Source organism: Balaenoptera ricei, chromosome 2 (assembly GCF_028023285.1).
Source record: "Balaenoptera ricei isolate mBalRic1 chromosome 2, mBalRic1.hap2, whole genome shotgun sequence".
In the NCBI taxonomy this organism is placed as follows: Eukaryota; Metazoa; Chordata; class Mammalia; order Artiodactyla; family Balaenopteridae; genus Balaenoptera; species Balaenoptera ricei.
The window spans coordinates 137,769,860-137,796,404 of NC_082640.1; the positions used below are offsets into that span (position 1 = coordinate 137,769,860).

Genomic DNA, 26,545 nt, shown 5'->3' on the forward strand with positions numbered 1-26,545 from the left:
AGTATTTGCATGGCATATCTTCTGATGGAAACTTTGTGTATCTTTATATTTTAGATATGTCTTATAACCTGAAAATAGCTGGATTTTATTTTTATCTAGTCTGACATATCTAGAGAGTTTAGCCTATTTCTACTGAAAGTAATTCTGATACACTTTTTTCGTCAGATGTGTTTTATATTTGCCCCCCTTCATTTCTCCTCCTCCTCCTTCTTTAACTTTGTCATTTTGAAAATGTTTTGAGTTTTTTGTTATCTTTCCTTTTTTTTTCTCTTTGCTTGTATAGAAATTAGATGATTTATTTCTAGTCATCTAGTAGATACTCTATTTCAGCATGAATGCTTCACGAAGTTCAAAGTTAATCATTTTACTTCTTTCCACAGGGTTCAAATACTTCACAAACTTTTAAATCTGAGCACCCTCTTCCCTAGTTAGTCCTATCCTGTTCCCCCAACCCCCGCCTTAAATTAGGCATCAAAAAAAGCTTAGCCTTTTTTATGTTTAAATCTACCCACACACTTTACCAGTATCTTGTCACACTATTGCTTGTTGCATTTCAGATGTTTAAATTTGATCATTTGTCTTTTGCCTGAAGTACAACATCTATTAGAATTTCTTAAAGTGAGGGTCTGTTATTGGCCAGCTGTCTCAGTTTTTGTTTGAAAATTTCTTTATTTTACCTCGGTTCTTAAAAGATATTTTTACTGAGTATAGAATTCTAGGTGGACAGTTACTTTCATTAAGCACATTGGCTAATATGATTTAGTCTTGAGTTGTTGCTAATGAGAAGTCAGTCATTAGTTGCCATTCATTTGAAGATGATCTTTCTTTTCTCTGGCAGCTTTTGAGAGTGTATCTTTTTCTTTGATATACAGTTTTACTATGATGTATCTAGGTATGGATTTCTGTTTATTTACCCTGCTTGGAACTTGTTAGGACTTCCTAGATCTCAGGATTGATGACTTTCAACAATTTTGCAAAACTCTCAGGCTTTGTCTCTTCAAATATTGCCTCTTCCTCATTCTCTCTATTACATCCTAATGTAATTCTGATTAGACTTAGTTCTTCTCTCTCTTCCTCCATGTCTCTTCTTTTTTATATATTCCATCTCTCTGGGCTATGTTTCTGGATGAATCAGTTCACTAGTTCTCTTTTTCTAGGGTGACCTTGACAAAAGCAGTTTTAGTGGAATGAGTCTGGATTGATTAGTCTGGACTGATGAAATAATGAGAGGTGAAGCAATGGAGACTTCTACTATAGTTAACTCAGTATGGAAATTTTGTTGTGAAGGGAGCAGAGAAATAAGATAAAGAGTTATGGGAGAGTTGGTTTTTTTTTTTTGTTTTTTAAAGATGAGTCATACTAAGGCATGTTTAGGTATTGATAGGAGTGATCTAGTAGAGAGGGAAACTTGATGATGTAGAAGAGAAGGGATAATTTAGGAGTGAAATTGCTGAGAAAGTACGAAGGAAACTGAAAGAAGACTGGAGCGTAATGACTAAAGGCAAGAAGAACTTTGGAGGGATAGCAGGTACCATATAGCACAGAATCATAAGGATTTTAGACTATCCTGAAAGCAACAGGGAAGCATTGAAGGGACTTAAGCAGAATAGTAACAGAATCCATTTTCATACTGTTTCTGTTGTAAAGGTGTACGCGTGAGACTACTAGAGCCTGATGCCATTAAACTTTAGAATCAAGCAATTATAATCTCCCTTTCTTAACATTTATTTACTTAGCCATGTAATATGGTTTCCTCAGTCAGACATGAGTGGAAGTTTCCTTGGAATTAATATAATGGTTTTCTGCTGTGTGTGTATGGGAGAGAGAGAGTGTGCGTGTGAGAGAGAGTGTGTGTAAGAGAGAGAGAGAGAGAGACAGAGGCATAGACAGACCTGGTAGCCAAGATACTATTTTAAAAATTTAACTAACATAGCAATGAGAAAATTAACTAACTCTGCTTAGCATGTTAATAATTTATGTATCATATAGTCTTAGAAATTCTTAAACTGACATCTTTTACAACTAGCTATTTTTGAGTTATTTTATAGATTCTAAGTAATCATGATAGATTTATGTAAGGATTTGTTTTAACCCCTAAGTTTTTAAACTTAACATAAAGAAAATTATTATTCTATTCTTATTTTTCTTTTCATCATAAATATCAGAATGTACTATTCTGTTTATATTATCGGCTTCTTTAGAGATTATTCAGATTCTGAGTTGTCATTTTGACTAGCTAAATTTATCTTGATCCTTAGATTCTATATTTAATGAATATCTAACACTATGCTTGCACATAGTAGGCACTCAAAAAATATGTTTAGTGAATCAAGGTATATGATACAGTGCTCTTAATTATGCTTTAAGTTTCCTTTCTTAACTCCTTCCCTTCACCCAAAATATATTGCCCTTTTTTGATACTCCTTTTCTTCCTGGCTTCACATTCTTCAGTATTCTGCTGTAATGTTATTGTTTTGCTATTTTCTCTTACTTGAAATTCCTTGTAAGGTTTAACTACCCTGAGTCTCTTCTTGAGACTCATGTACTTGCTATTTTGTATTCTAACCCTTATTGTTTGCCCACTTTCTCTTAGAAAATGTCTGTCTTCCCCTTCCCTTTTGATCTATCTTTATTTCTGTTGAAAAAGTCATCTTTGAGGCTGTTTATGGTTTTGTGTTTTGTACTATTTCCATTGCAGTTTTCCCATCCTGAGGAACTACTTAGTTGTTACTTTGTAATTAATAAACATAATTTTATGTATTCTGTGTTTTTAGTCTATTGAAGACAATGAAGTATATTTGCCTAATGATGAGATTTGGACCTATGAGATTGATAGTGGGTTGTGGTAAGTAACTTTAAATTATAGAATGTCCAGTCTTAATATCTGTTATAACTGCTGTCATCGCCCACAGGGAGTCTGAGACCATACTTAGAATGTGCTGCAACATTATATTGTCTCCCTTTCCTTTTCTTTCAATGCTTTATTCTCTCTGGCTGTTTCTTTCCCCAACTCGCTTCCTCTCTCCATTCTTTGTCCTCTACTATTCCTCTCAAGACTAAGGCTGTTTCTGAAGACTTTGCTTTGTTCTACTAACTAATTCCCAATTCTGGTGACATGTGAAGATTTTGTAACTTTTTCTTCCCCAGTAGGTTGAAAAATCTTTACCATGGATCTTCTTACAGTTTTTACAGTATTGGCTACCATTACATCTTAATCGTAATTGTCAGTGACAGTTTTCATTGAAAAAGTACTCATGGAGTTCAAAGGGAATCTTAATTTGCTTTTCTGGAAAGTTATGGAATTCCACGTTACTCTTGCTGCAGGACGATGCACCTCATGGAAGGAGAACTCCCTACCTCCATGTCAGGAAGTTGCGGTGCTTGCATTAATGGAAAGCTATACGTTTTTGGAGGATATGATGACAAAGGATACAGCAATCGAGTAATTTTTTTTTTCAATTCAGAGCGCAGAAAAATGTAATGTTTAATGTGTCACTTCATCTCACAAGTTTACGAATGTATTTTACAAAGAAGACATATGTAGAAAAGCTTGAGCTTATGATGATAAGGTTTGAAAGATAGGGTGAAAATGCAGCATCATGCTCTCTTCTGCCATGTCTTTCTGCTTCAGAATTAACTACGTACTTAGTTGATATTCATAGGACAAGAGCATGATGGGAAAAGATCCATTTCAGTATTTTTCATATATCATTTTTGCTTCTAAAACATAGTTCCATTTTCATTAACTCTACAATTAAAATTTTTACCTTTTAAAAATGAAAAAGTAATATTATTAATTTTGGATCACATATCCCTGTGACATATGTTTAATTTTCCAATGTCCTGTCTGCTAATGGTGTTCTCCTCTTTTAAAAGCTTTATTTTGTTAATTTGCGAACAAGAGATGGAACCTATGTTTGGGAAAAACTCACCAACTTTGAAGGTCAACCACCCACACCACGTGATAAACTTTCCTGCTGGGTATATAAAGACAGGTAATGCAGCAAAACCATCTCATTAACTGCACTCAAGTAAGGATTACAGCTTGTGACCAAAATAGAGAAAACTTGAAAGTCTGAAATTTTTTTCAAGATAGTTACAAACTTGTTTTGACACTGATGTTAAAGGCAGTTTTGAACCTGGATAAGAGCCAGGTCATAAGAATAAACATGGTGGAAGCAGCTATTTGGTTTTTAAAAATTCATTACTTTATTAATTTTCTGAATCGTTAATACAGTTACATGGTTCAAAAATCAAAACCATATTAAAGAGGATATGATGAAAAGTCTGGCTCCCACTCCTGTCCCCATCCATCCTGTTCCCACCCTCCACATGCACAAATGGCTACTTTTATTAATATCTTTTGTATTTTTATAGCAGTGGTTCTCAAACTTGTCTGCCAGAGAAATAATCTGGGGATCTTTTAAAAGCTCTGAAGCCCAGGTGATACCCCAGAACTAATCAAATTACAATCACTGGGGGTATGATTTTTTTAAGCTCCTCAGGTGATTCCAAGTGCAGGCAAGTTTGGGAACAACTGCCATCCCTGTGACTTTGTGCAGATAGAAGCAAATACATAGGTACGTGCTCTTCTCTTCCTCCTCCTTACACAAATATCGGTGTACTCCGTACACTATTCTGCACCCTGCTGCTTCCTTTTTTTTTTTTTGAGGGGGCCATGCCACACGGCATATGGGAATTGTAGTTCCCTGACCAGGGATCGAACCCGCACCCCCTGCATTGGAAGTGCGGTGTCTCAACCACTGGACTTCTTTTAGTCAACAGTATACCATGGGGAACTTTAATCTTTCTGTATCTCTAGTTAGAAAGCTTGATTTTGTTTTTGTTTTTACAGTTGCATAGTATTCTCCTGTGTGGATATACCAAGTTTATTTAAACTTTCCCATATAGATGACGCAACACTTAGATTAAATGAATATCTTTGTGTATATATACATATGATTGCAGATCTATTTGTTGGATAAAATTCCAGAATTTGATTTCTGGTCAAAGGATAATACATTTATAATTGTGATAAATGTTTATTTTGCTAAGGTTGCTGTAACAGAGTTCTATAAACTGAATAAACAACAGAAATGTATTGTCTCATAGTTCTGGAGGCTAGAAGTCTGAGATCAAGGTGTCAGCAGTGTTGGTTCGTTCTCTGGGTTTTGAGAAAGAATCTGTTTTATGCCTGTCCCCGGCTTCTGGTGATTTGTTGGCAACCTTTGGTGTGTTGAAGCAACACTCTGATCTCTGCCTTCATAGTCACATAGCATTCTCTCTGTGTGCTTGTCTGTCTCCAAATTTTCCCTTTTTGTAAGAATACCAGTCATATTGGATTAGGACCTACCCTCATGACTTCATTTTAACTTGATTGCCTCTATAAGGACCCTGTCTCTAAATAAGGTCACATTCTTTTTTAATTATTCTTATGTTTTTATTTCTAGAAAATATAATTGTTTTGCCTTCTTAATTGCAGTAATTCCTACTCTGCTTTATTCAATATTCAGTTTATTTTAAAAAAATCTCTTTTTAAACTGCAGGGGGCACTTATAATAATTAAGATGGAGGGTGTTAAGTTTTAAAGAACAATCAGTTTAAATAATACACATTTATATTTTGAATACAAAAGGCAGACATTAAAATTTGACAGAATATTTTATAATTCTCAAAAAGCATATCAGAATTCCAGAGGGTAAGGAATAAGATTATCTTGGTCATGAAAAGGTACATGGATCAAAATACTCTCTAGAATATGAGAATTTGGAAAGGAAAATCTTAAACCTTTGAATTGTGGATTAATCAGATTTAAAGAGAAACCAACTATGATTATGCTGTTGTTGCTTTCTCTGGCCCTACAAATTGATAACCATTAGTACTCTGCTTTGAGTAGCCAGTAATGTCACATTCTAAATACAGGGGCTTAGGACTTCTATATATGAATTTTGTGGGGGACACAATTCAATCCATAACATTGGATTTTGCCAACTTTTCCTCCAATAAATTTGTGCTGTTTTGTGTTGTCAATAATGGAGTGCCTCTTTGTCCCCAGCCTTGCCAAGAATTTGCAGGCAAACTTAGATGTTTTTGGCCAAATTTTTAGGTGAGATGTGATGCCTCAGTCTTATTTTAATTTTCATATATTTAAGGGCAATTTTTATTTCTTTTTCTCTGAACTGAAAAATAAATCCTTTGCTAATTATTTTTTATTTGATTGATCCTTTGCTAATTATTTTTTATTTATTTTATTTGATACTCTTGATTTCTAGGAGTTATTTATGTATAAAGAGATTAGTGTTTGACTGTGATATATGAAAATATTTTTTCCAGGTTGTCATTTGTCTTTTGACTTTGCATAAAGTGTGTTTTGCGTGTCTTAAACAGCTTCTTAAAGCTGTTATTTAGGTAAATTTATCAATAATTTCTTTTCTGGCTTCTTGACTTTGAGTCAATTGCAAAGGTTTTTTCCACTCCAAGATTATAAACTAGTTCTCACATATTTTCCTCTAGTACTTTTGTTATTTTTAGAAACCTGGGAGGGCTTCCCTGACAGTCCAGTGGTAAGGACTCCACACTTTCACTGCTGAGGGCACGGGTTTGATCCCTGGTCGGGGAACTAAGATCCTGCAAGCTGTGTGGCACAGCCAAAAAAAAAAGAACCAGTAAAAACCTGTGAATGGTATGAGATATGAATCCAAGTTTATCTTTTATTATTTAGTTTTTAAATTTTATAACTGGTGGTTTGTACCTCTTCATCCCTTCACTATTTCACCCATCCCCCACCCTTCCCCTCTAGCAACCACTAGTTCGTTCTCTGTATCTGTTTTTTCATATTTGTTCTTTGTTTTGATTTTTACATTCTACACATAAGTGAAAACATGCAGTATTTGTTTTTCTCTGATTTATTTCACTTAGCATAATATCTTGAGTTCATCCATGTTGTCACAAATGGCAAAATTTCATTCTTTTTTATGGCTGAGTAATATTTCATTGTGTTTGTTTGTGTGTGTGTGTGTGTGTGTGTGTGTACATACATACACACCACATCTTTTTTTTTTTTTTTTAAATATACATATATTATCTTTTTTTTTTTATTTAAATTATTTATTTATTTATTTTTGGCTGTGTTGGGTCTTCGTTTCTGTGCGAGGGCTTTCTCTAGTTGCGGCAAGCGGGGACCACTCTTCACTGCGGTGCGCGGGCCTCTCACTATCGTGGCCTCTCTTGTTGAGGAGCACAGGCTCCAGACGCGCAGGCTCAGTAGTTGTGGCTCACGGGCCTAGTTGCTCCACGGCATGTGGGATCTTCCCAGACCAGGGCACGAACCCGTGTCCCTTGTATTGGCAGGCAGACTCTCGACCACTGCACCACCAGGGAAGCCCCCACACCACATCTTCTTTATCCATTCATCTGTTGATGGACACAGGTTGCTTCCATATCTTGGCTATTGTAAATAATGCTGCAATGAACATTGGGTGTATATATCTTTTTGAATAAGTGTTTTCATTTTATTTGGTTAAATAGGAGTGGCATTGCTGGATGGTATGGTAGTTCTATTTTTAATTATTTGAGGAACTTCCATACTGTTTTCTATAGTGGTTGTATCAATTTACATTCCCACCAACAATGCATGAAGGTTTCCTTTTCTCCACATCTGTGCCAACACTTGTTATTTCTTGTCCTTTTGATAATAGCCATTCTGACAGGTATAAGGTGACATCTCATTGTGGTTTGGGTTTGCATTTCCCTGACGATTAGCGATACTGAGCATCTTTTCATGTGCCTGTTGGACATCTGTATGTGTTCTTTGGAAAAATGTCTATTCAGGTCTTTTCCCCATTTTTTAACTGGGTTGTTTTTTTTAACTGATACTGAGTTGTTTGAGTTCTTTATATATTTTGTATATTAGCCCCTAGTGGACATATCATTTGCAAATATCTTCTCCCATTCAGTAGGTTGCCTTTTTGTTTTATTGATGGTTTCTTTTGCTGTACAAAAGCTTTTTAGTTTGTTGTGGTCCCATTTGCTTATTTTTGCTTTTGTTGCCCTTGCCAGAGAAGACAGATCCAAAAACATATTGCTAAGGCTGATTTCAAAGAGTGTACTGCCTAAGTTTTCTTCTAGGGGTTTTATAGTATCAAGTCTTATGCTTAAGTCTGTAATGCATTTTGAGTTTATTTTTGTATATAGTGTGAGAAAATGGTCTAGTTTCATTCTTTTATAGGTAGCTGTAAGTTTTCCCAACACCACTTATTGAAGAGACTGTCTTTTCTCCATTGTATATTTTTTTTTTAAAGAGTATAGTAGATTTTTGTCTTTTTTTAAAATTTAATTAATTAATTTATTTATTTATTTTTGGCTGTGTTGGGTCTTCGTTTCTGTGTGAGGGCTTTCTCTAGTTGCAGCAAGCGGGGGCCACTCTTCATCACGGTGCGTGGGCCTTTCACTGTCGCAGCCTCTCTTGTTGCGGGGCACAAGCTCCAGACGCGCAGGCTCAGTAGTTGTGGCTCACAGGCCTAGTTGCTCCGTGGCATGTGGGATCTTCCCAGACCAGGGCTTGAACCCATGTCCCCTGCATTGGCAGGCAGATTCTCAACCACTGCGCCACCAGGGAAGCCCCTGTATATTCTTATGTTGTAGGTTAAATGAGCATACGTGCATGGGTTTACTTCTGGGCTCTCTATTCTGTTTCATTGATCTGTGTGTCTATTTTTGTACCAGTACCTTACTGTTTTTATTACTGTAGCTTTGTAGTATAGTTTGAAACCAGGGACCATGACACATTTAGCTTTGTTCTTCTTTCTCAAGATTATTTTGGCTATTTGGAGTCTTTTGTGGTTCCATAAAAATTTTAGGATTATTTGTTCTAGCTCTGTGAAAAAAATGCCATCAGTATTTTGATAAGGATTGCATTGAATCTATAGATTGCTTTGGGTAGTATGGACATTTTAACAATATTAATTCTTCCAATCCATAAACATGAAATATCTTTCCACTTATTCATGTCATCTTCAATTTCTTTCATCAGTGCCTTATAGTTTTCATAGTACAGGTCTTTCACCTTTTTGGTTAAATTTATTCCTAGGTATTTTATTCGTTTTGATGCAATTGTAAATGGAATTATTTTCTTGATTTCTGTCTCTGATAGTTCATTATTAGTGTATAGAAATGCAACCGATTTATGTCTATTAATTTTGTGTCCTGTAACTTTATTGAATTCATTTATTAGTTTTTATAGTTTTTTGGTGGACTCCTTAGAGTATTCTATATATAGAATCATGTCATCTGCAAATAGTGACAGTTTTATTCCTTCCCTTCCAATTTGGATGCTTTTTATTTCTTTTTCTTCTCTGATTGCTGTGGCTAGGATTTCCAATATTAAGTAAAAATGGGAGCATCCTTGTATTGTTCCTGATCTTAGAGGAAACGCTTTCAGCTTTTCACCATTGACTATGATGTTAGCTGTGAGTTTGTCAAAAATGGCCTTTATTGTGTTGATGTATGTTCCTTCTCCACCCACTTTGTTGAGAGTTTTTGTAATGAATCGATGTTGGATTTTGTCAAATGCTTTTTCTGTAGCTATTGAGTTGATTGCATGATTTTTAGCCTTCATTTTGTTACTGTGGTGTGTCATGTTGATTGATTTGTGGATACTGAGCCATCCTTGCATTTCTGGGATAAATCCCACTTGATCATTGTGTATGATCCTTTTAACGTATTGTTGAATTCAGTTTGCTAGTGTTTTGTTGAAGATTTGTGTATCTATGTTCACCAGGGATATTGGCCTGTAAGTTTCTTTTTTTGTAGTGTCTTTTTCTGATTTTGGTATCAAGGTAATGCTGGCCTTGTAGAATGGGTTTGGAAATTTTCTCTCCTCTTCAATTTTTTTAGAATAGTTTGAGAAGGATAGGTGTTAAATCTTCTTTGAAGGTATGATAGAATTCATTTGTGAAGCCATCTGGTCCTGGACTTTTGTTTTTTGGGAGTTTTTTTGATTACTGATCAATTTTATTGCTAGTAGTCAGTCTGTTCAGATTTTCTGTTTCTTCCTCATTCAGTCTTGGGAGATTGTATGTGGCTAGGAGTTTATCCAGTTCTAGGTTGTTCATTTTTTTGGCTTATAATTGTTCATAGTAATCTCTTATGATTTGTATTTCTGTGGTGCTGGTTGTAACTTCTCTTTTATTTCTGATTTTATTTACTTGGGTCTTCTCTCTTTCTTTATTGATGAGTCTGACTAAAAAATTTTCAATTTTGTGTATCTTTACAAAGAACCAGCTCTTATTTTCATTGATCTTTTCTATTAGTTTTTTAAATCTCTATTTTATTTATTTCTTCTCTGATCTTTGTTATTTCTTTCCTTCTGCTGACTTTGGACCTTGTTTGTTCTTCTTTTTCTAATTCTTTTAGGTGGGTCATATGGTAATTCTATGGTCAACATTTTTTTTTAATTTAATTTAATTTATTTTTAATTTATTTATTTTTGGCTGTGTTGGGTCTTCGTTGTTGCATGCGGGCTTTCTCTAATTGTGACGAGCGGGGGCTACTCTTCATTGTGGTGCGCAGGGTTCTCGTTGTGGTGGCTTCTCTTGTTGTGGAGCACAGGCTCTAGGCGCGCGGGCTTCAGTAGTTGTGGCTCATGGGCTCTAAAGCGTAGGCTCAGTAGTTGTGGCGCATGGGCTTAGTTGCTCTGCGGCATGTGGGATCTTCCTGGACCAGGCTCGAACCCGTGTCCCCTGCATTGGCAGGTGGATTCTTAACCACTGCACCACCAGGGAAGCCCCTATGTTCAACATTTTGAGGAGAACCAAACTGTTTTCCACAGTAACTATGCCATGTTATATTCCCACTATAAACGTTCCAGTTTTCTACAGTCTCACCAACTCTTGCTATTTTCTTTTGTTTTTTGTTTGTTTGTTTGTTTTATAATTGCCATTGTAATGGGTGTGAAGTGGTATCCATTGTGGTTTTGATTTGTATTTCCCCAGTGACTAATGATGTTGACCATCTTTTCCGGTGCTTATTGGCCGTTTGTATCTCTTCTTTGGAGAAATGTCTATTCTAGTCCTTTGCCCATTTTTTAAAAATTGGATTGTTTTATCTTTTTGTTATTGAGTTGTAGGAATTCTTTACATATTTGGATAGTAAACCCTTATCAGATATATGTAGTTTTCTTCTTGTGTTTTTGTCTGGCTTCAGTTTCAGGATAATGCTGACCTCATTGAATGAGTTAGGAAGTGTTCCCTCCTTCTCAGTATTTTTAAATGTTAGAGAAGGGTTGGTATTAATTCTTCTTGAAATATTTGATAGAATTCACCACTGAAGGCATCTGGTCCTGGACTTTTCTTTGTTGGGAGGTTTTTGGATTACTGATTCAGTCTCTTTACTTATTATATGTTTATTCAGATTTTTTATTTCTTCATGAGCCCCTTTTGGAAGTGTGTGTCTTTCCAGGAATTTTTCTATTTCATCTAGTTTATACAGTCTGTTGGTATGCAGTTTTTTGGTATTCTCTTATGATACTTTTTATTTCTGTCATGTTAACAGCAATGTCCCCTCTGTCACTCCTAATTTTAGTAATTTGAATTTTCTCTACTTTTTTTTTAGTCAACCTAGCTAAAGATTTGTCAATTTTGTTGATATTTTCAAAGACCCAACTTTTGGTTTTGTTGTTTCTCTCTATTGTTTTTCTATTCACCATTTTGCTTATTTCCCCTTTAATTTTTATTATTTCCTTCTGTTATCTATGGGTTTAGTTTGCTTCTCTTTCTAGTTCCTTGATGTGTACAGTTATATTATTGATATGAGATCTTTCTTTTTAAATTTGTGGGCATTTATAGCTATAAGATTCCCTCTGAGCACCACCTTCACAGTATTCCATAAGTTTTGTTTTATTCTGTCTGCATTTTCAGTCATTTCAAGGTAATTTCTAACTTTCCTTGTGATTTTTTTCACTCATGGGGTTGACAGATTTTTTTCTTTCTTTCAGCACTTTAATGACTTTTATTACATTGCCTTTTGGCCTCATTCTTCTGGTGAGAAATTCACTCATTTGTATTTATCCAGCTTGGAGTGTGCTGAGCTTCTGGGGCTGGTGGATGTATATCTTTCATCAGTTTTAGGAAGTTCTTACTAATTAACAAATATTTCTTCTACCCATTTATTTGTCTCTTCTCCTTCTGGGACTCCTATTATATGCACATTAGATCATATGATATTGTTATACAGAGCTTGGGCTCTCTTCCCTGCCCCCCACTCTTTTATTCTCTTTGTTTTAATTTGGATACTTTTTTTGACCAATTGACTTATCTTCAAGTTCATCTTTTCCATTGCTATGTCCAGTTTCCTGTTATGACTATCTAATGAATTTCTTTATTTCTGACATCTTATTTTCCAATTTTTTGCATTTTCATTTCATTCTTTTTCATGGTTCCATGTCTGTGCCAAAATTACCTAGTTCTTCCTGCACATTGTCCACCTTTTACAAACTAGTCTGTTACTATTTCTACCATAGTTATTTTAAAGGCCATGTCTAATAATTCTAATATCTGGGCCACCTTGGAGTCAGCTTATATTGACTCTTTCCTCTCTTGATCATGGGTCACTTTTTTTGCCTTTTCTTATACCTTGTAATTTCTTCATCATTTGACAGACATTCTGTACGAAAGAACAGTAAAGATGGGAATAAACAATATTTCTTTCCAGAAAAGGACATGCCCTTTTTTCCTTTTTCAGGTTGCTAGAGTGGGATTTAAGTCAGTCTAATCTATAGTTGATCTGTGTTTGGACTTTGTTGCAGCTTTAGTTTGATTCAGTTTAACCACTGGCTTCAAATGTTCTGATGCAGGACCAAGACTTTCCTTTGCTACAGCCCAATGTTTGAGCACTAGAGATTGTCTAGAGATTTTGAACAGTGCTTCACAGCTGAGTACCTACTTCTCAGAACTGTGGGAGATGTCTCCTTGTTTCATAGCCTACCTGTGTTGCTAGGGAGTTCTGTTTGCTCTCCAATCCCACTTTATACTTTCTGCACCTTGAGAGATCTCTTTCAGCATTGCACCTCCCCCCCTGGCCTTTTGAGGGCAGCCACCCTCCCTGTATGCTATAATGGCTTGGCATGCCTCTGAGGTGTTTCTGCCAGATCTCCTGCCCAGATCCCAAACTTTAGAGTTGATAGCTCAGATTGCCTCAAGGAGAGTTGCTCAGCTCTTCTCTGCTTCCAGCTCTTGGTGACTGACCCTGAGCCCTCCCTGAAGACTATGTGAAAAAGTTGTTGAGTAGGTTCAAGCTCCCTCTGTGGCTGAGTTTCTTAAGATTCTAATTTGCTATGCCAGCCTACATGTGACTGTTAAAATTTTGGGTGACTTCTTTTACAAACCCAATCTGTGCTGGATTCTTTCTCCTCCTGCTGTTACATCAGGGATGAAAGCAGCCATGGGCCTCTTCTCTCCTACTGGGAGCTCATCACTTTCTGGAATTAGTTCATTTAGGTCTCTTTGTTCCCATAGCTCTTCGATTTTTTTTTTAAACTATGGTTTTGTAGTTTATATGGCTTGTTTAGGTTGTGAGAGAAATGATGTCTTCCTACTTTCTGTGAACAGACTGAAAGTAGAACTCCTAAAGTGTGTCCTTCGTTTTGTTTTTCAGATTAATATATTTTGGTGGCTATGGGTGTAGGAGACACAATGAACTCCAGGATTGTTTTGATGTTCATGATGCATCTTGGGTAAGAGAGTAATCCCTGTTTACATTTTCCTCTAAGTTAGTGTCACGTTACAGTCTTCAGAAATAATGAGCCCAGTTTTTCTCATTTTAATTTGCTGTAATTGATATTATGAAAAAAAATGTATTTTCTCTCTTTTGAATTTGGGTTCAGTTGCAGGAGGTTCTCTCACCTAATTATATCAGCCTTCATGGCTACTGGCAGAGTAATGTCTTTTCTGATGCCATTAATCACTTATAGCTGCTTCTGTTAGACAACTAGTGGCTTTAGCACAACTTGGAAATACTTTGTTCATAGGTAACCGCAGTGGCTATTGCTGACATACACCTCCTTTTAGGTACGTCCACCAGAACTATTCATAGCTCAGTCTGGCTTCTGTATGAGAGTGAGTAAGTTGGTAGTCATATTACTTTTCTATTTATTCTTACTGGTTAGAGAATAAACTATTATTAATGAAAGAACTCATGACTTATAAAAATGAAATCTTTTAATAGATAACTTTAAAAACCATTGATCTCACCACCAAGATACACAGTAACTCTTCAGTTTTACCTTCTACTAGCATGTATTATTATTGTACGTTATTAATGTAAAGGTATATGTACATTTCATGTATATCTCTTTGTATATGGGTATTTAAAAATTCTCCATAGTCTTTATTTAGACTATGTGTGAAATTAATATGTGCTAATTAATAAAACTGAATGGTTTTTAAGTGTTAAAAATGGTTTACATGGTTTTTGAGTTTTTAAAATGAAATATCTTTAAAGTTTTGCTACTTACAGTATTACTGATAATTTTTAGTAATATAACTTCCCATTAATTATGTCTACTCATCAGTGAAATCTCTCATTTTTTTCTCCTCTAGTATAGTTAGGCTAATGATCATGTCCTAAAGTTTGTGGTGTACAGGTAGATTTTTTTTCATTTAGATTCTAAACTAAGTAAATTATTTAGTTTATTTGACTTGTTTGACAAGTCCTGACAAAAATGAATGATATATTCCTGACATATAACATAAAACTGGTACAGAGGTAAGCTAGAGTAGTGGTAGAGGATTTCAGCAATGCAGAAGATGCTAAATACAGTCTAACTGCTAAATCTTTGCCTTGCCAATAGTTTCGTCTTCCTAGAAGACAAGAGAGTGAGCATAAGTTTGATGCGTAAGAACAAGGTGCTTGGTTAAGTAGAATTGATTGGAATTTTTTGGAAAAAGGAACCATTGTTCCCTAAAGTTTCTAACAGCAGTGATTAGGAATTCTGAACCTGTACTTTAGGAAAAGAGATTTCCAAATGTAAATATCATTCTGTTCTCTGCAATTTTAAAAGAGATATTCCTTTGAGAGAAGTGGAAGATTGTCAACAAGTAAAGTCATGACTCATGCAAGCAATACTACGAGAAGGAAAGTTGCCAGGTGATGCTGCTATGGCCTAGGGACCACACTTTGTGAGCCACTGGTATATGCATTAGCTTTACGACTGTGGTTACACTGGTGTATGCGTTAGCTTTATGACTGTAGTTACCCTGGTGTATGCATTAGCTTTATGACTATGGTCACACTTAACTCTATTTCTGTAAAAGTGCCTATTATTTCACCAGTGAATATGCAGTGAAACTATAATACTAATCTAAAAATTATAAAAGCTTTCAAAAATATTTTTTAAATTTCTGTTTTAGGAAGAGCAGATATTCTGGGGTTGGCATAACGATGTTCACATATTTGACACAAAGACACAGAGTTGGCTTCAACCAGAAATTAAAGTAAGTATTGTAAAAAGTTACCTTTATGTTTGTGTACTCATTAATACTTTTAAAATCTATTTCTTTTACTGGGTTATTGGATTTTAGTAATTGAGTTTGTTATCATATACAAAGGGGTTCTCTTATGAGAACTGTTATTAGTACTTTTTTTTAATCACATATTTTTCTCCAGGCTAACTGAGGTTTTCTAGAAAAATCTAAAGAGGTGCCATCATCATTCTTTACCCACAAGTGTAATGCCCTGATTTAATGAAGTCTCTTTTAAAGAGTCCTTTCGTAACAAAGTCCATGATTTTAAAAAGCCCATGTTTCATAAACCCTTGCAATCTTAATACTCTTTCATCTGCTCGTGAACAAACACAAATTCACATTAGTTTAAGCCATTAAAGAATTCTCACATAGCTGGGAAGCGTATTTTGAAGTGGCTCACACAGTGGAAGAGCTACAGGGACCAGGACCTTAGGAACTGGAGCAAGTTATCCAACACCATCACAATATTTGCATCTCTCTGTCGGCTTCTCCCTGCTTCTCTGGGTGCCAGCTTCATTCTGTCTACTGCAGACTGTCCAGCTCATTTAGAAGGGAATATGGGCCCTGGCTACACCAGCAGATCTTTCTATTGGTGCTGTATTCTGTCAATGTCTATATCTTTGTCCTAGAAAAGGACTCTGGCTCTACTTAGGCATGTTCCTACTCTATATCAGTCCCTGCTGCCAAGGGGATGACTGGCCAGGTCTGAGTCTCAGATCTGTCCCTAGGGGAGCAAGGTATTGTGATTGGTCAGCTCACCGGAACTGTGCAGAATAGAATGCTGAACAGGCAAAACCAAATTTCTGTCACTAACATGCACGTATGACTAAAATTCCTTGCAGTTCAGCTTCTGTAGATGGTAGTGAGGGAGGTTCTGTGCAAAATAGCAAGTGTTACAAGGTTTGACCCTTCTCAGCATCCTCTGTTTCCAAGCAGTGCTTTTCAGGTTTCCAGTGCTCTTCTGTTCTCTTCTAATTTTGGAACTGATCAACTATCAGTCGATCATATTTGTTGATTGAATTTTCCTGCAGTCAGCATTTTATTTTATTTTATTTATTTATTTATTTTTAACATCTTTATTGGAGTATAATTGCTTTACAATGGTGTGTTACTTTCTGCTTTATAACAAAGTGAATCAGTTATACATATACATATGTTCCCATATCTCTTCCCTCTTGCATCTCCCTCCCTCCCACCCTCCCTATCCCACCCCTCTAGGTGGTCACAAAACACCGAGCTGATCTCCCTGTGCTATGCGGTTGCTTCCCACTAGCTATCTATTTTACATTTGGTAGTGTATATATGTCCATGCCACTCTCTCACTTTGTCACATCTTACCCTTCCCCCTCCCCATATCCTCAAGTCCATTCTCTAGTAGGTCTGTGTCTTTATTCCCCTCTTACCCCTAGGTTCTTCATGACCTTTTTTTTTTTTCCTTAGATTCCATATATATGTGTTAGCATACTGTATTTGTTCTTCTCTTTCTGACTTACTTCACTCTGTATGACAGACTCTAACTCCATCCACCTCACTACAAATAACTCAGTCAGTCAGCATTTTAATGTTAAGATTTGTGTATTAATGAAATAAAAGCATCAACTAGAGAGCCCTCATGCCACAATGAAAGATCCTGCATGCTGCAACTAAGACCCAACACAGCCAAAATAATAATAAATAATAATAATAATAATAATAAATCAGTCAATATTGTAAAAAAAAGTAAAAATCAGGGTGAATAAATGTAATTCCTTAAGAGTAGTATTTGTCTATAATTATTACTATTGTGAACGAACTTTTGCATTAAGGTTTTGAATTAAGTTACATAGGTAATGGTAACTTAGCAGTCAAGTATTTCTCATACTGAGCATAGGAATGTGACTTCGTTATAGATGTTTCAAACCTTTGCGCTCCATTTTCTGACCTCTGCTTGCAGGGTGCTCTTCCCCCGCAGCCACGAGCCGCGCATACGTGTGCAGTTCTCGGAAACAAGGGCTATGTCTTTGGCGGACGTGTTTTGGTTAGTGTTTTTTATGAAAATGGTCTTTCACGTTTGATGCTTCTTACGAAAATTGATCTTTTGAGTTTGTGGAACAGCTGAACATTCAAATAGTCTAGAGATTAAAATGCCATTCAATAATAACTTTTTAAAATCTTCTCTTCCCCAAACGGACCATACATGAGTAATCACAGATGATTATAAATCATATTTTAATGGGGGAGAATCCTTCACTTCAGTGATTTATCAGAAAAGTTTAATTTCTTATTATCTAAATCTTGCTAGTTTAAACTCATTTTTTCCTTTCCCCCTTGACACATTAATTTGGTAGCTCTATGCTAACTTCATTAATACTTAGCATTGTTTCCCAATATATAAACTTCTGATGTTAAGTAAAATAGAGTTAATCTATTTTTAATCTGAATTTATTTTAAAGCCAAAATTTTAGCCCATGAAATATGTAAAACACTGACCAATTTCATACACTTTTGTTTTAGCAAACTAGGATGAATGATTTGCACTATCTAAACTTAGATACCTGGACCTGGTCTGGAAGGTAAGTTCGAAATTTAAGTGTGTTTTTTGTTTTTTGTTTTTTGTTTTTGTTTTTTTTTATTTAAGTGTGTTTTAATCTGTAGGCATTTTTTTGTGTGTGTGTGTGTCTGCCTGCACAGACGTGTGCACACATGCATGGTATAATCCAAACTTGGATCTGTAAAACTGAACTGATATTTTCTTCCCCTTCAGATTGTTTGCCTAAGCAAGGAATATATAGATTTCAATATAGCATTCATTCTTTAACTAGACTATATAAAACATGAGAACACTAGCAGTTGAAAATTGATTATGTAAAAGTACTGGTTTTATACTACATATTCTTGAGGACTGGTCAGTAGAACAAATGAAGTTTTAATGGGGTCATCACAGGTCAACAGATAACCGAGTGAGTCAAAGTCAGATTTTATGGTTCATAATATATATTTAGCAATAGAATAAATATATTTAGCTATCAATTCAGCTGTTCATGTAATGAGTTGGAATCAGACCTATATATTATGCCAAAGTATAAATACTATTAAAAATAAAACCTCAAAAGTGCTAGAAGAAAATATAGCAGATTATCTTTAAAATCTTGGCATGGAAAAAGCTTTTATTAAAGATGATATAACCCAAAATTCATAAATTAAAAGACTGATGGATAAGACCATTTAAGAATTAAATATTTCTGTGTAGAAATATATACCACAAAAAGTTAAAAAGCAAATTGGAAAATGCAAACAAAAAACAAACTAGAAGTAATATTTACAGTATTTCTAACCAAAAGGGCTAAGATTCATAAGAACTCAGAAAATCAGTAAGAAAAAGACAAACAAGCCAATAAAAGTGAACAAAGAACATGAATGAGCAACTCATAGAAGAAATACAAATATGCAGAAATTATTTTTAAAAGATGTCCAACTTCATAAATTATTAAAGAAATTGAAATAAAAATAATAGTTTTCACTTACCGGATAAAAATAATTACAAATGACCAGTTTGTGCTAGGTTGTAACACAATTAGTGGGAGTTTAAATGGGTATAATTTTCTGGAAGGTAGTCTGGTAATATGTTTAAAATATAAAATGGAATTTCTACTTTGATCCAGAATTCCTCCTAAGACAAAAATTGGACAAGTGTTTATATGTGTGTGCATATATGTACGTGTGTGTGCACACACAACAAAGATGTTTATTGCAACATTATTTATAAGAGCAAAAACATGACATCAGCCCTCATGTCCGTAAGTGGGGGTTGTTTAAATCATGGTGCATTTGCCCAATGAGCTGCCATGCTTCCATTACCAAAGGACACTATGCTTCATGGAAATATTCTGCAACATACTAGTTGAATGAAAAAAATTGACTGAACAGAGTATATGATCCTATTTGTATATTTTTAATAAATGTCTTTATATGTGCATTAAAGTTAGGAAAGATATATACCAAATTATTAATGTTTCTTATTGCTGGAGGACAGGATTATAGGAGAACTGTCCTTTTTAAAAACTATTTTTGTGGTTGTTGAATGTTTTGTAACCCAAATGTTTTTTATAGTTAACAAAAACAGTAAAAATATTTCCATTTTGGAAAAAATAAATTACGTCTTCTACCAATGGCCCATGTTATTCTGGAGCATTCCGGAATGTTGGAGAATGGTGTGATCTCACCTCCTAAATTAGTTAAAGTTTTGTGCTTATGGTTTTGTTTTGTTTTGTTTGGCTGCACCATACGGCATGTGGGATCTTAGTTCCCCAACCAGGGATCAAACCCGTGCCCACTGCAGTGGAAGCACGGAGTCTTAACCACTAGACGGCCAGAGAAGTCCCTGTGCTTATGTTTTTATTTCTGTTTTTATTTTAAGAATATGACAATATTTGTTTGAAATCTTTAGAGGTTTATCCTGGATCTGGAGTGGCTTGCATACTTTTATTTTGAAGTTAGAGTAGCATTTTCAGGAAATTCTACAATCAATAGACCAAAGTAAACAGCAGCAGCAACAACAAAATCCCATAATATCCTTAAGGAAGTCAGCTGAAAATACAAAATTAAATGTGAAACAACAGTAAAAAATGACAGACATGAAACTATTTATGTTAAAAACCTGAGGAAGTTTTACTCATTAACTAACAGTGAAGCCAAATCCAGCCTCTGAACACTGACACCAAATTAAATCTCAGAGACAGAGTTTTGGGTGAAGTAAAAAAGAATAGCTTTATTGCTTTGCTAGGCAAAGGGAGCCACAGCAAGCTAATGCCCTCAGAACTGTGTGTCCCAACCAGGGGGAGCCTGTGAGGAGTCTTATAGTCCAGGGGCGGGGTTGCTGATAAGGATCCGGGTATGTGCAGGGCCCACATTCCTTCAATCCAGAGGTCATCTGGCGTCAGGTGGTGATGGGCAAACTGTGACCTTCTCTGGAATGAAAAATGCTTCATCATGTAGTTAACATCTTGCATTTGGTGGGGGTTTCAGTTCAGCAGAAGAGCTCAAAGATATTATGTGTATCCCTTGAGGCAGAACCAGGACCCTGCCCCAAGGCTGCACTGTTGTTTCTTGGCTGCTCCTCCCTTGTGTCTGCATCCTCTCCCTTCCCTGATTAGCAGCTGTTTGAACCTGCCCTTTGGAACTCAGGGAAGGGGACACAGAAAGGCTTTTGTGCCCAGGAGCCCCACCAGGTCTGGCTTGGTTTCAATAGGAATGATGTTCAGTATGCATTGTGAATAACTGGGAATTGACTTTTTAACTTTCAGTCTGTGTTCTGGCCAAGTGGGATAGACATTAAATGGAAAGAAACTGTGTAAATTCATCAAGAATTTAAGAATGTTTTTAAAATATTCTTGTAGGTAGGATTAGTAGAATCTAAATTTTTTATACTAGGGAGGGCAGTTTTTTCTTTTGAGATCTGAGATGATCAAAAAACTTTTATTTTGACTAACACAGTACCTAGATTCTTCTATTTTTTTCCCTCACCACAGGATTCCAATTAATGGAGAAAACCCCAAACATCGGTCATGGCATACTTTAACACCAATAGCTGATGATACACTTTTCCTATTTGGTGGACTAAGTGCAGACAATATTCCGTTAAGTAAGTTGATTAAAGTTTAGCCTACAGTTAACATTTTATTCTTTTTTTACTTGATTGTATTTGATACTTAAGGTATTTTTACTTTTCTGATTTTCTTTTTTATATTTATTTATTTATTTATTTTTGGCTGCATTGGGTCTTCGTTGCTGCGCACGGGCTTTCTCTAGTTGCGGCGAGCGGGGGCTACTCTTTGTTGTGGTGTGCGGGCTTCTCATTGCGGTGGCTTCTCTTGCTGCGGAGCACGGGCTCTAGGCGCGCAGGCTTCAGTAGTTGTGGCGCGCGGACTCTAGAGCCCAGGCTCAGTAGTTGTGGCGCACGGGCTTAGTTGCTCCGCGGCATGTGGGATCTTCCCGGACCAGGGCTCAAACCTGTGTCCCCTGCATTGGCAGGCAGATTCTTAACCACTGTGCTACCAGGGAAGTCCCTACTTTTCTGATTTTCTGGTTTACCTTTATCGCCAACTATGTGGTTGCATCATGAATTAGAAGTAGAAGGCCCCTTTCCTTCCGTACCCTTGCCTGTCTAAGTTCTCCTGTTTCCTAGTGTAGGGAAAGGAAGAGTGGTTGAACCTAGAGGAATTAAAGACCCTTTCAACTATAGTATTTCTGATTTTGTGTCTTCCTAATTTTTGATCCAGATGCTTATACTATAGGCTAGAATGGGGATCAGAAGAGGAACCTTTCCCAGGAAGCTCTAGAAATACAAGGTGGGAAGGCCAGTTGCTTCTCTTTTTGTTCCAGAACTATAAAGGAAAGTGCTTAGCTAGAGTTTTTTAACTCCTGTTACTGCTCATCCCAATGGCTGTGAGTTTTGTAAGACAGTTTTTCTTTCACTAGTATAATTGTGGCACCAAGAAAGACAAGTGACCAAGAATATCCACTTAGTTTGACAAGTGTCTTGTAATTTAATGCAGAAGTTTTCTATGGCTAGAGACATTTTTCTTAAGAAACTTTATATACCATTAAAACCATTTATATAATTTTATATAGGATCTAAAAACAACTATTTGTTTTTCAACAAAAATTTATTGAGCATCAACTGTGTATCTGGCAGTCTTCTGGCCAAGAAATGCCAGATGCTGGTTGGAGGAACAGCAGTTCCTCTAGGGGATGTTAGTTACTGTAGATTATTATACTTCTCTAATTTGTGGGGTTTTTAATTAAAAAGGATTTGGAATCTAATTTAAAAACTAACATCTATACATCTTAAATATATACAGTATTGTATGTCAATTATATCTCAATAAAACTGGAAGAAAAAAAACCTAAAATCTATCCATTTCACTAGGAGTTGTTTAATATCGTATCTTCATGAGCTCTACTGTTTCAAATTCCTATTTGCTTTTTTTCATCATTGAACTATGGAGAATTAAATGTCCTAACTCCTAGTCTAGTCAGTTTCCTCCCTCAAAGATTCAGCTGAAGAAATGGTCATATGGGTATCAGACGATACCGAGAAATTACTTTTAGGTTTGTTGACTGTGATGGTGGCATTGTGGTTAAGTGATAATAACATGGTGGCTGTGTAAAAAATGTCCAATTTTTTTTAGTAATGCTCACTGAAATATGGAGAAAATGATAAGAGCTAGGATTTGTTTTAGAAGAATTCAGCAACAAGAATAACAAACAGATAAATGGAGCACATATGGTAAAATCTTAATAGTTGTTGAATCTGGGTTATGTGAAGGTTCATTGTCATGTTCACTTGGCTTTCGTACATGTTTGAGAATTTTTATGATAAAATATGCACATGCACAAAAAATAGTCTTATAAATGTAGCATGATAAATTTGGGGAAAAAATTAAAATTTCATCCCAAAGACCTAATCTTAATTTCTGAACTGTCATAATATTGCAGGTGATGGTTGGATTCATAATGTCTTAACAAATTGTTGGAAACAGCTTACACATTTACCTAAAACAAAACCCAGGTAAGTCTAGAAGTTGACAAATAAGTAAAATAGTTAAGAATTTTAAAGTATTAAAATGTAGCACTGAATTTATAGTGTTTGCTGTTAAAACCAGAAACCCTCAGGAAGGATATCTTTCAAATAAGCGTGATGTTACCCAAATAATTTAACTGTAATTCTAATTATATCTGATTGTAGAAAGGAACTATTCAGTTTCTATCCATATTTGTATATTTGAAAATTTTATTCTTTTAGGTAAATGTATAATCTTGCCTGATAAATGTGAAAAGGCTAGGAAATTGAAAGTATGATATAATGTTAATATTTTTAATAAGTAGACAAGAATGGGGTTGGCTTTAGTAGCAGTTATTTAGGTTTGGAAGCGGTTTAGAGCAATTTAATGAGGAAATTGCTTTCATGTTGATCAAGTAGATGACAGATTATTATTTTTCTTTATTAACTGTACGATGTATTCATTAATGTAAATTTCTTAAAAAAGAAAACAGTTGTTTGTGGTATATTATAGAGAAAAAACTGTAGAAAAATATACTATTATTAGACTGCAAAGAAAATCACATTCGTACTGTATTTTTTTCTTATTTGACTGAATAGTATGATAAAGATATATTCATAAGAGATTCAAATTCAGTACCTTATAATCATTATGGTCAGTAATTTTATTATTTTTCATGCCATGTATTTCAGAATTTTTTTACTATAGATTATTTATATTATTGTGAAGTCAATGATATAGTAACGCATAAGTTAATGATATGCATTTCAGACATTTAATAACAAGTAACTTACTTGAGAAAAAGGCCTGAAAATATTTATATGTAAATATATATATCATTGTGTATATCTATATTAATATGCACAATACATTTAGAGTTTATCATAACTACATGTGTGATTCTTATATTTTCATGTATAAAAATTCAGTGGAATGTATTATTTTACCAATTCTGGATCTTTTGAAATATATTGTTTAATTTAAAGAGTTTTATATTAAATTCAGGAGCCCAGTGTTCTAGTCCTTGCTCAGCTACCACTTAGCTTTTTGGTTTTGGGAAAGTCACTTAAAGAAACTGAGCATCAATTTCTTCATCTGCGAAATGAGGGAGTTGGACTAGATGAGCTCTTAGTTCTCTTGCAGTTGTTTGATTGTGTGAATGAATTAATTATAGACCAAAGTGGTAGTAATATGTTTAATTTTCAGTTGCTCCTATTTTATATTTCAATCCTTAATGAGTAATCAGAGGCATAGAACTATTATCAATAATATACTAGTTAGAACTGAGCTATGTAAAGAGATTTCTTTGAATTCAGCTGATGTGTCATGTAAATCATATGCTTTATTAGAATGTTTAGGTAATAAGTTTAGAGCAGCTGTGAGAGGACATAAACTACCTGTCTGTAGAAAAAACATCAGGTTGCAAGCTAGATGTCACCAAAATCAAGGCAGGAAAGGCTTTCCAGTGTTCCTCGATGATGAAGTCCAGGCCAGAGTTTCCCTAAGGCAGATAAGACAGAGGCAGATCTATCTTCAGGTATGAGGTGAGGAGGAGAACAGGTGGGATACAGTTTAGTGTAAGGAGAACATATATATGTGTGTATATACTAATTTTTTTTGAAAGTAAGAATTTACTTAACATCTAAATGTATATTGTGCAAACTTTTCCAAGTTCTAATTTGAAATGTAAGCTGCCCAATTCTCCTCTTGTAATTCTATGGAAAGTTTCTTAACTTTGGTACTATTGACATTTTGGACCAAATTATTCTTTGTTGTTGGAGGTATCCTGTGCATGTGTAGAAGCATCTCTGGCCTTTACCCAGTAGATGCCAGTAGTACTGTGTCCACTCCCCCCGCCCTCCCCCAACACACACCTGGAATTGTGGCAATCAAAAATATCTCCAGATATTGTCAAATGTCCCCCTGGGGGCAAAATCGTCCCTGGTTGAGAACCACCGTCCTACAACGTAACACTCTCTTCTCCAGGTGTCATCTTAGATAAAACTGTGCTTGGGTGAATAGCCGTCTATGTAGCTATATCTGATCGCCTATATAGGTGGCTGTCAGCAAGGTCCCTTTTTTGTGTGTCTGTAAAAGATGTCCCATAAGGTGTTGATATATAGAGCCTTAGGCATTGTTGGATCCATGAGTATTTCCAAGGTTACACATGGCTTTCTGTCCTGGAAATTAAGCTATTCCTTCCTATGAGGGAATTTGTTATACTCGATCTCCTTCCCTCAGTCCCTCCTCCAATCCCCATCCCCAACCCCACAGCATAAGCTGGGGGTTGCTGAAGATCTGTGTCAATTTATGTTCTAACATACAAGTTAGAGAATTGGGCAGAGTATTTCACAAACAAAATTTCTAATGACTCAGTCCTATTCTGGGTCCCAAGTGCATTTGTCCTTGAATATGTCATGATTGTTTGAGAAAACTGTTTTAACAAATTGTGCATAAGCCCACTGTTTGCATTTGTGGAAATTAAATTAAAAGGATTAATGTACTAAAAATAAGTTATGTGGTAATAAAAGACGTGATAATATGTAATTGTTTGGGGCATCCGATGCTTCAACAATTTGGTCTATTAAGAAAAGTGGGACTTCCCTGGCGGTCCAGTGGTTAAGACTTCACACTCCCAATGCAGGGGGCACGGGTTCGGGGAACTAAGATCCCACATGCTGCACAGTGCGGCCAAAAAAAAAAAAGTAATCAAGTACTCTCAGAGTCAAAGCAATGATTCTGTAAAACTTTTAATTTATTTTCTAAAATTAAGAAATTTATGTGTACTTTTTTTTCAGACCCACAGAAACATTAAATTTTATAAAACTATAACGTTATTTTTGGTAAATAATGTGAAATTAGAGATGGATATGAGCTATCAGACCATTTCCAAAACAGCATTAGATGCTCTGCTTCTTTATGAAATAATTTGTTTATTTAATCACTGAGTAAATTATGCTAGTATTTTGTGTTTGCTTTTGTTAATCAGAAGTTTTTGAGCACCTACTGGATGCAGAACAACCTATTAAGCATTTTTAAGAATATAAAATTAGATTACCCAAATTCCAGTGGTGTGCTGGTAAACAGTTAACAACCGCTCTCCAGGAAAAACAAACCCCCCCAAAAAAAAGCCCTAGTTTGTAGCATTTGCTAATTTGCACCATGGCCAATGTGATATTGAACATGGAGTTGATAGGCACAGTCGGCTTTACACCACTGGGGCCGTTTTTGACCTTAAGGACCTTATATATAGTCTTCGTAGGGAGTTAGGAGACAAATTACATCAAAAAATTGAAGTAGTATATAGAGCAATTTGTCTTCAAATGTGAGTTAGGAGATTATAAAATAAGCACATAAATGTTGAAACGTGCTGAACAGAGAGGGTAACAGAGCCAATTTGGGTGGTATTTGGAACACTTCCTGGGGATTTTGAGCCTGTTTTTAAGGCTCTGAGAGAAAGACTTCTCATTTTAAGCCCAAGAAGCA

At 35.5% G+C, this 26,545-nt stretch overlaps 1 protein-coding gene across 2 annotated transcripts in view; it reads left to right on the forward strand.

The window, feature by feature from the left end:
* Positions 1 to 26,545, forward strand: part of KLHDC1 (kelch domain containing 1) — a 49,207-nt gene that overhangs the window by 14,414 nt on the left and 8,248 nt on the right. The window contains exons 2-11 of one of the 2 annotated variants that reach the window (XM_059915695.1): positions 2,775 to 2,845; positions 3,325 to 3,442; positions 3,877 to 3,995; positions 13,651 to 13,729; positions 14,064 to 14,111; positions 15,405 to 15,488; positions 17,452 to 17,535; positions 18,012 to 18,070; positions 21,026 to 21,138; positions 22,995 to 23,067. In XM_059915695.1, the coding sequence (XP_059771678.1) occupies positions 2,775 to 2,845; positions 3,325 to 3,442; positions 3,877 to 3,995; positions 13,651 to 13,729; positions 14,064 to 14,111; positions 15,405 to 15,488; positions 17,452 to 17,535; positions 18,012 to 18,070; positions 21,026 to 21,138; positions 22,995 to 23,067 (848 nt within the window). The remainder of the gene's footprint in view (positions 1 to 2,774; positions 2,846 to 3,324; positions 3,443 to 3,876; positions 3,996 to 13,650; positions 13,730 to 14,063; positions 14,112 to 15,404; positions 15,489 to 17,451; positions 17,536 to 18,011; positions 18,071 to 21,025; positions 21,139 to 22,994; positions 23,068 to 26,545) is intronic. The other variant, XM_059915696.1, reaches the window with a different exon arrangement.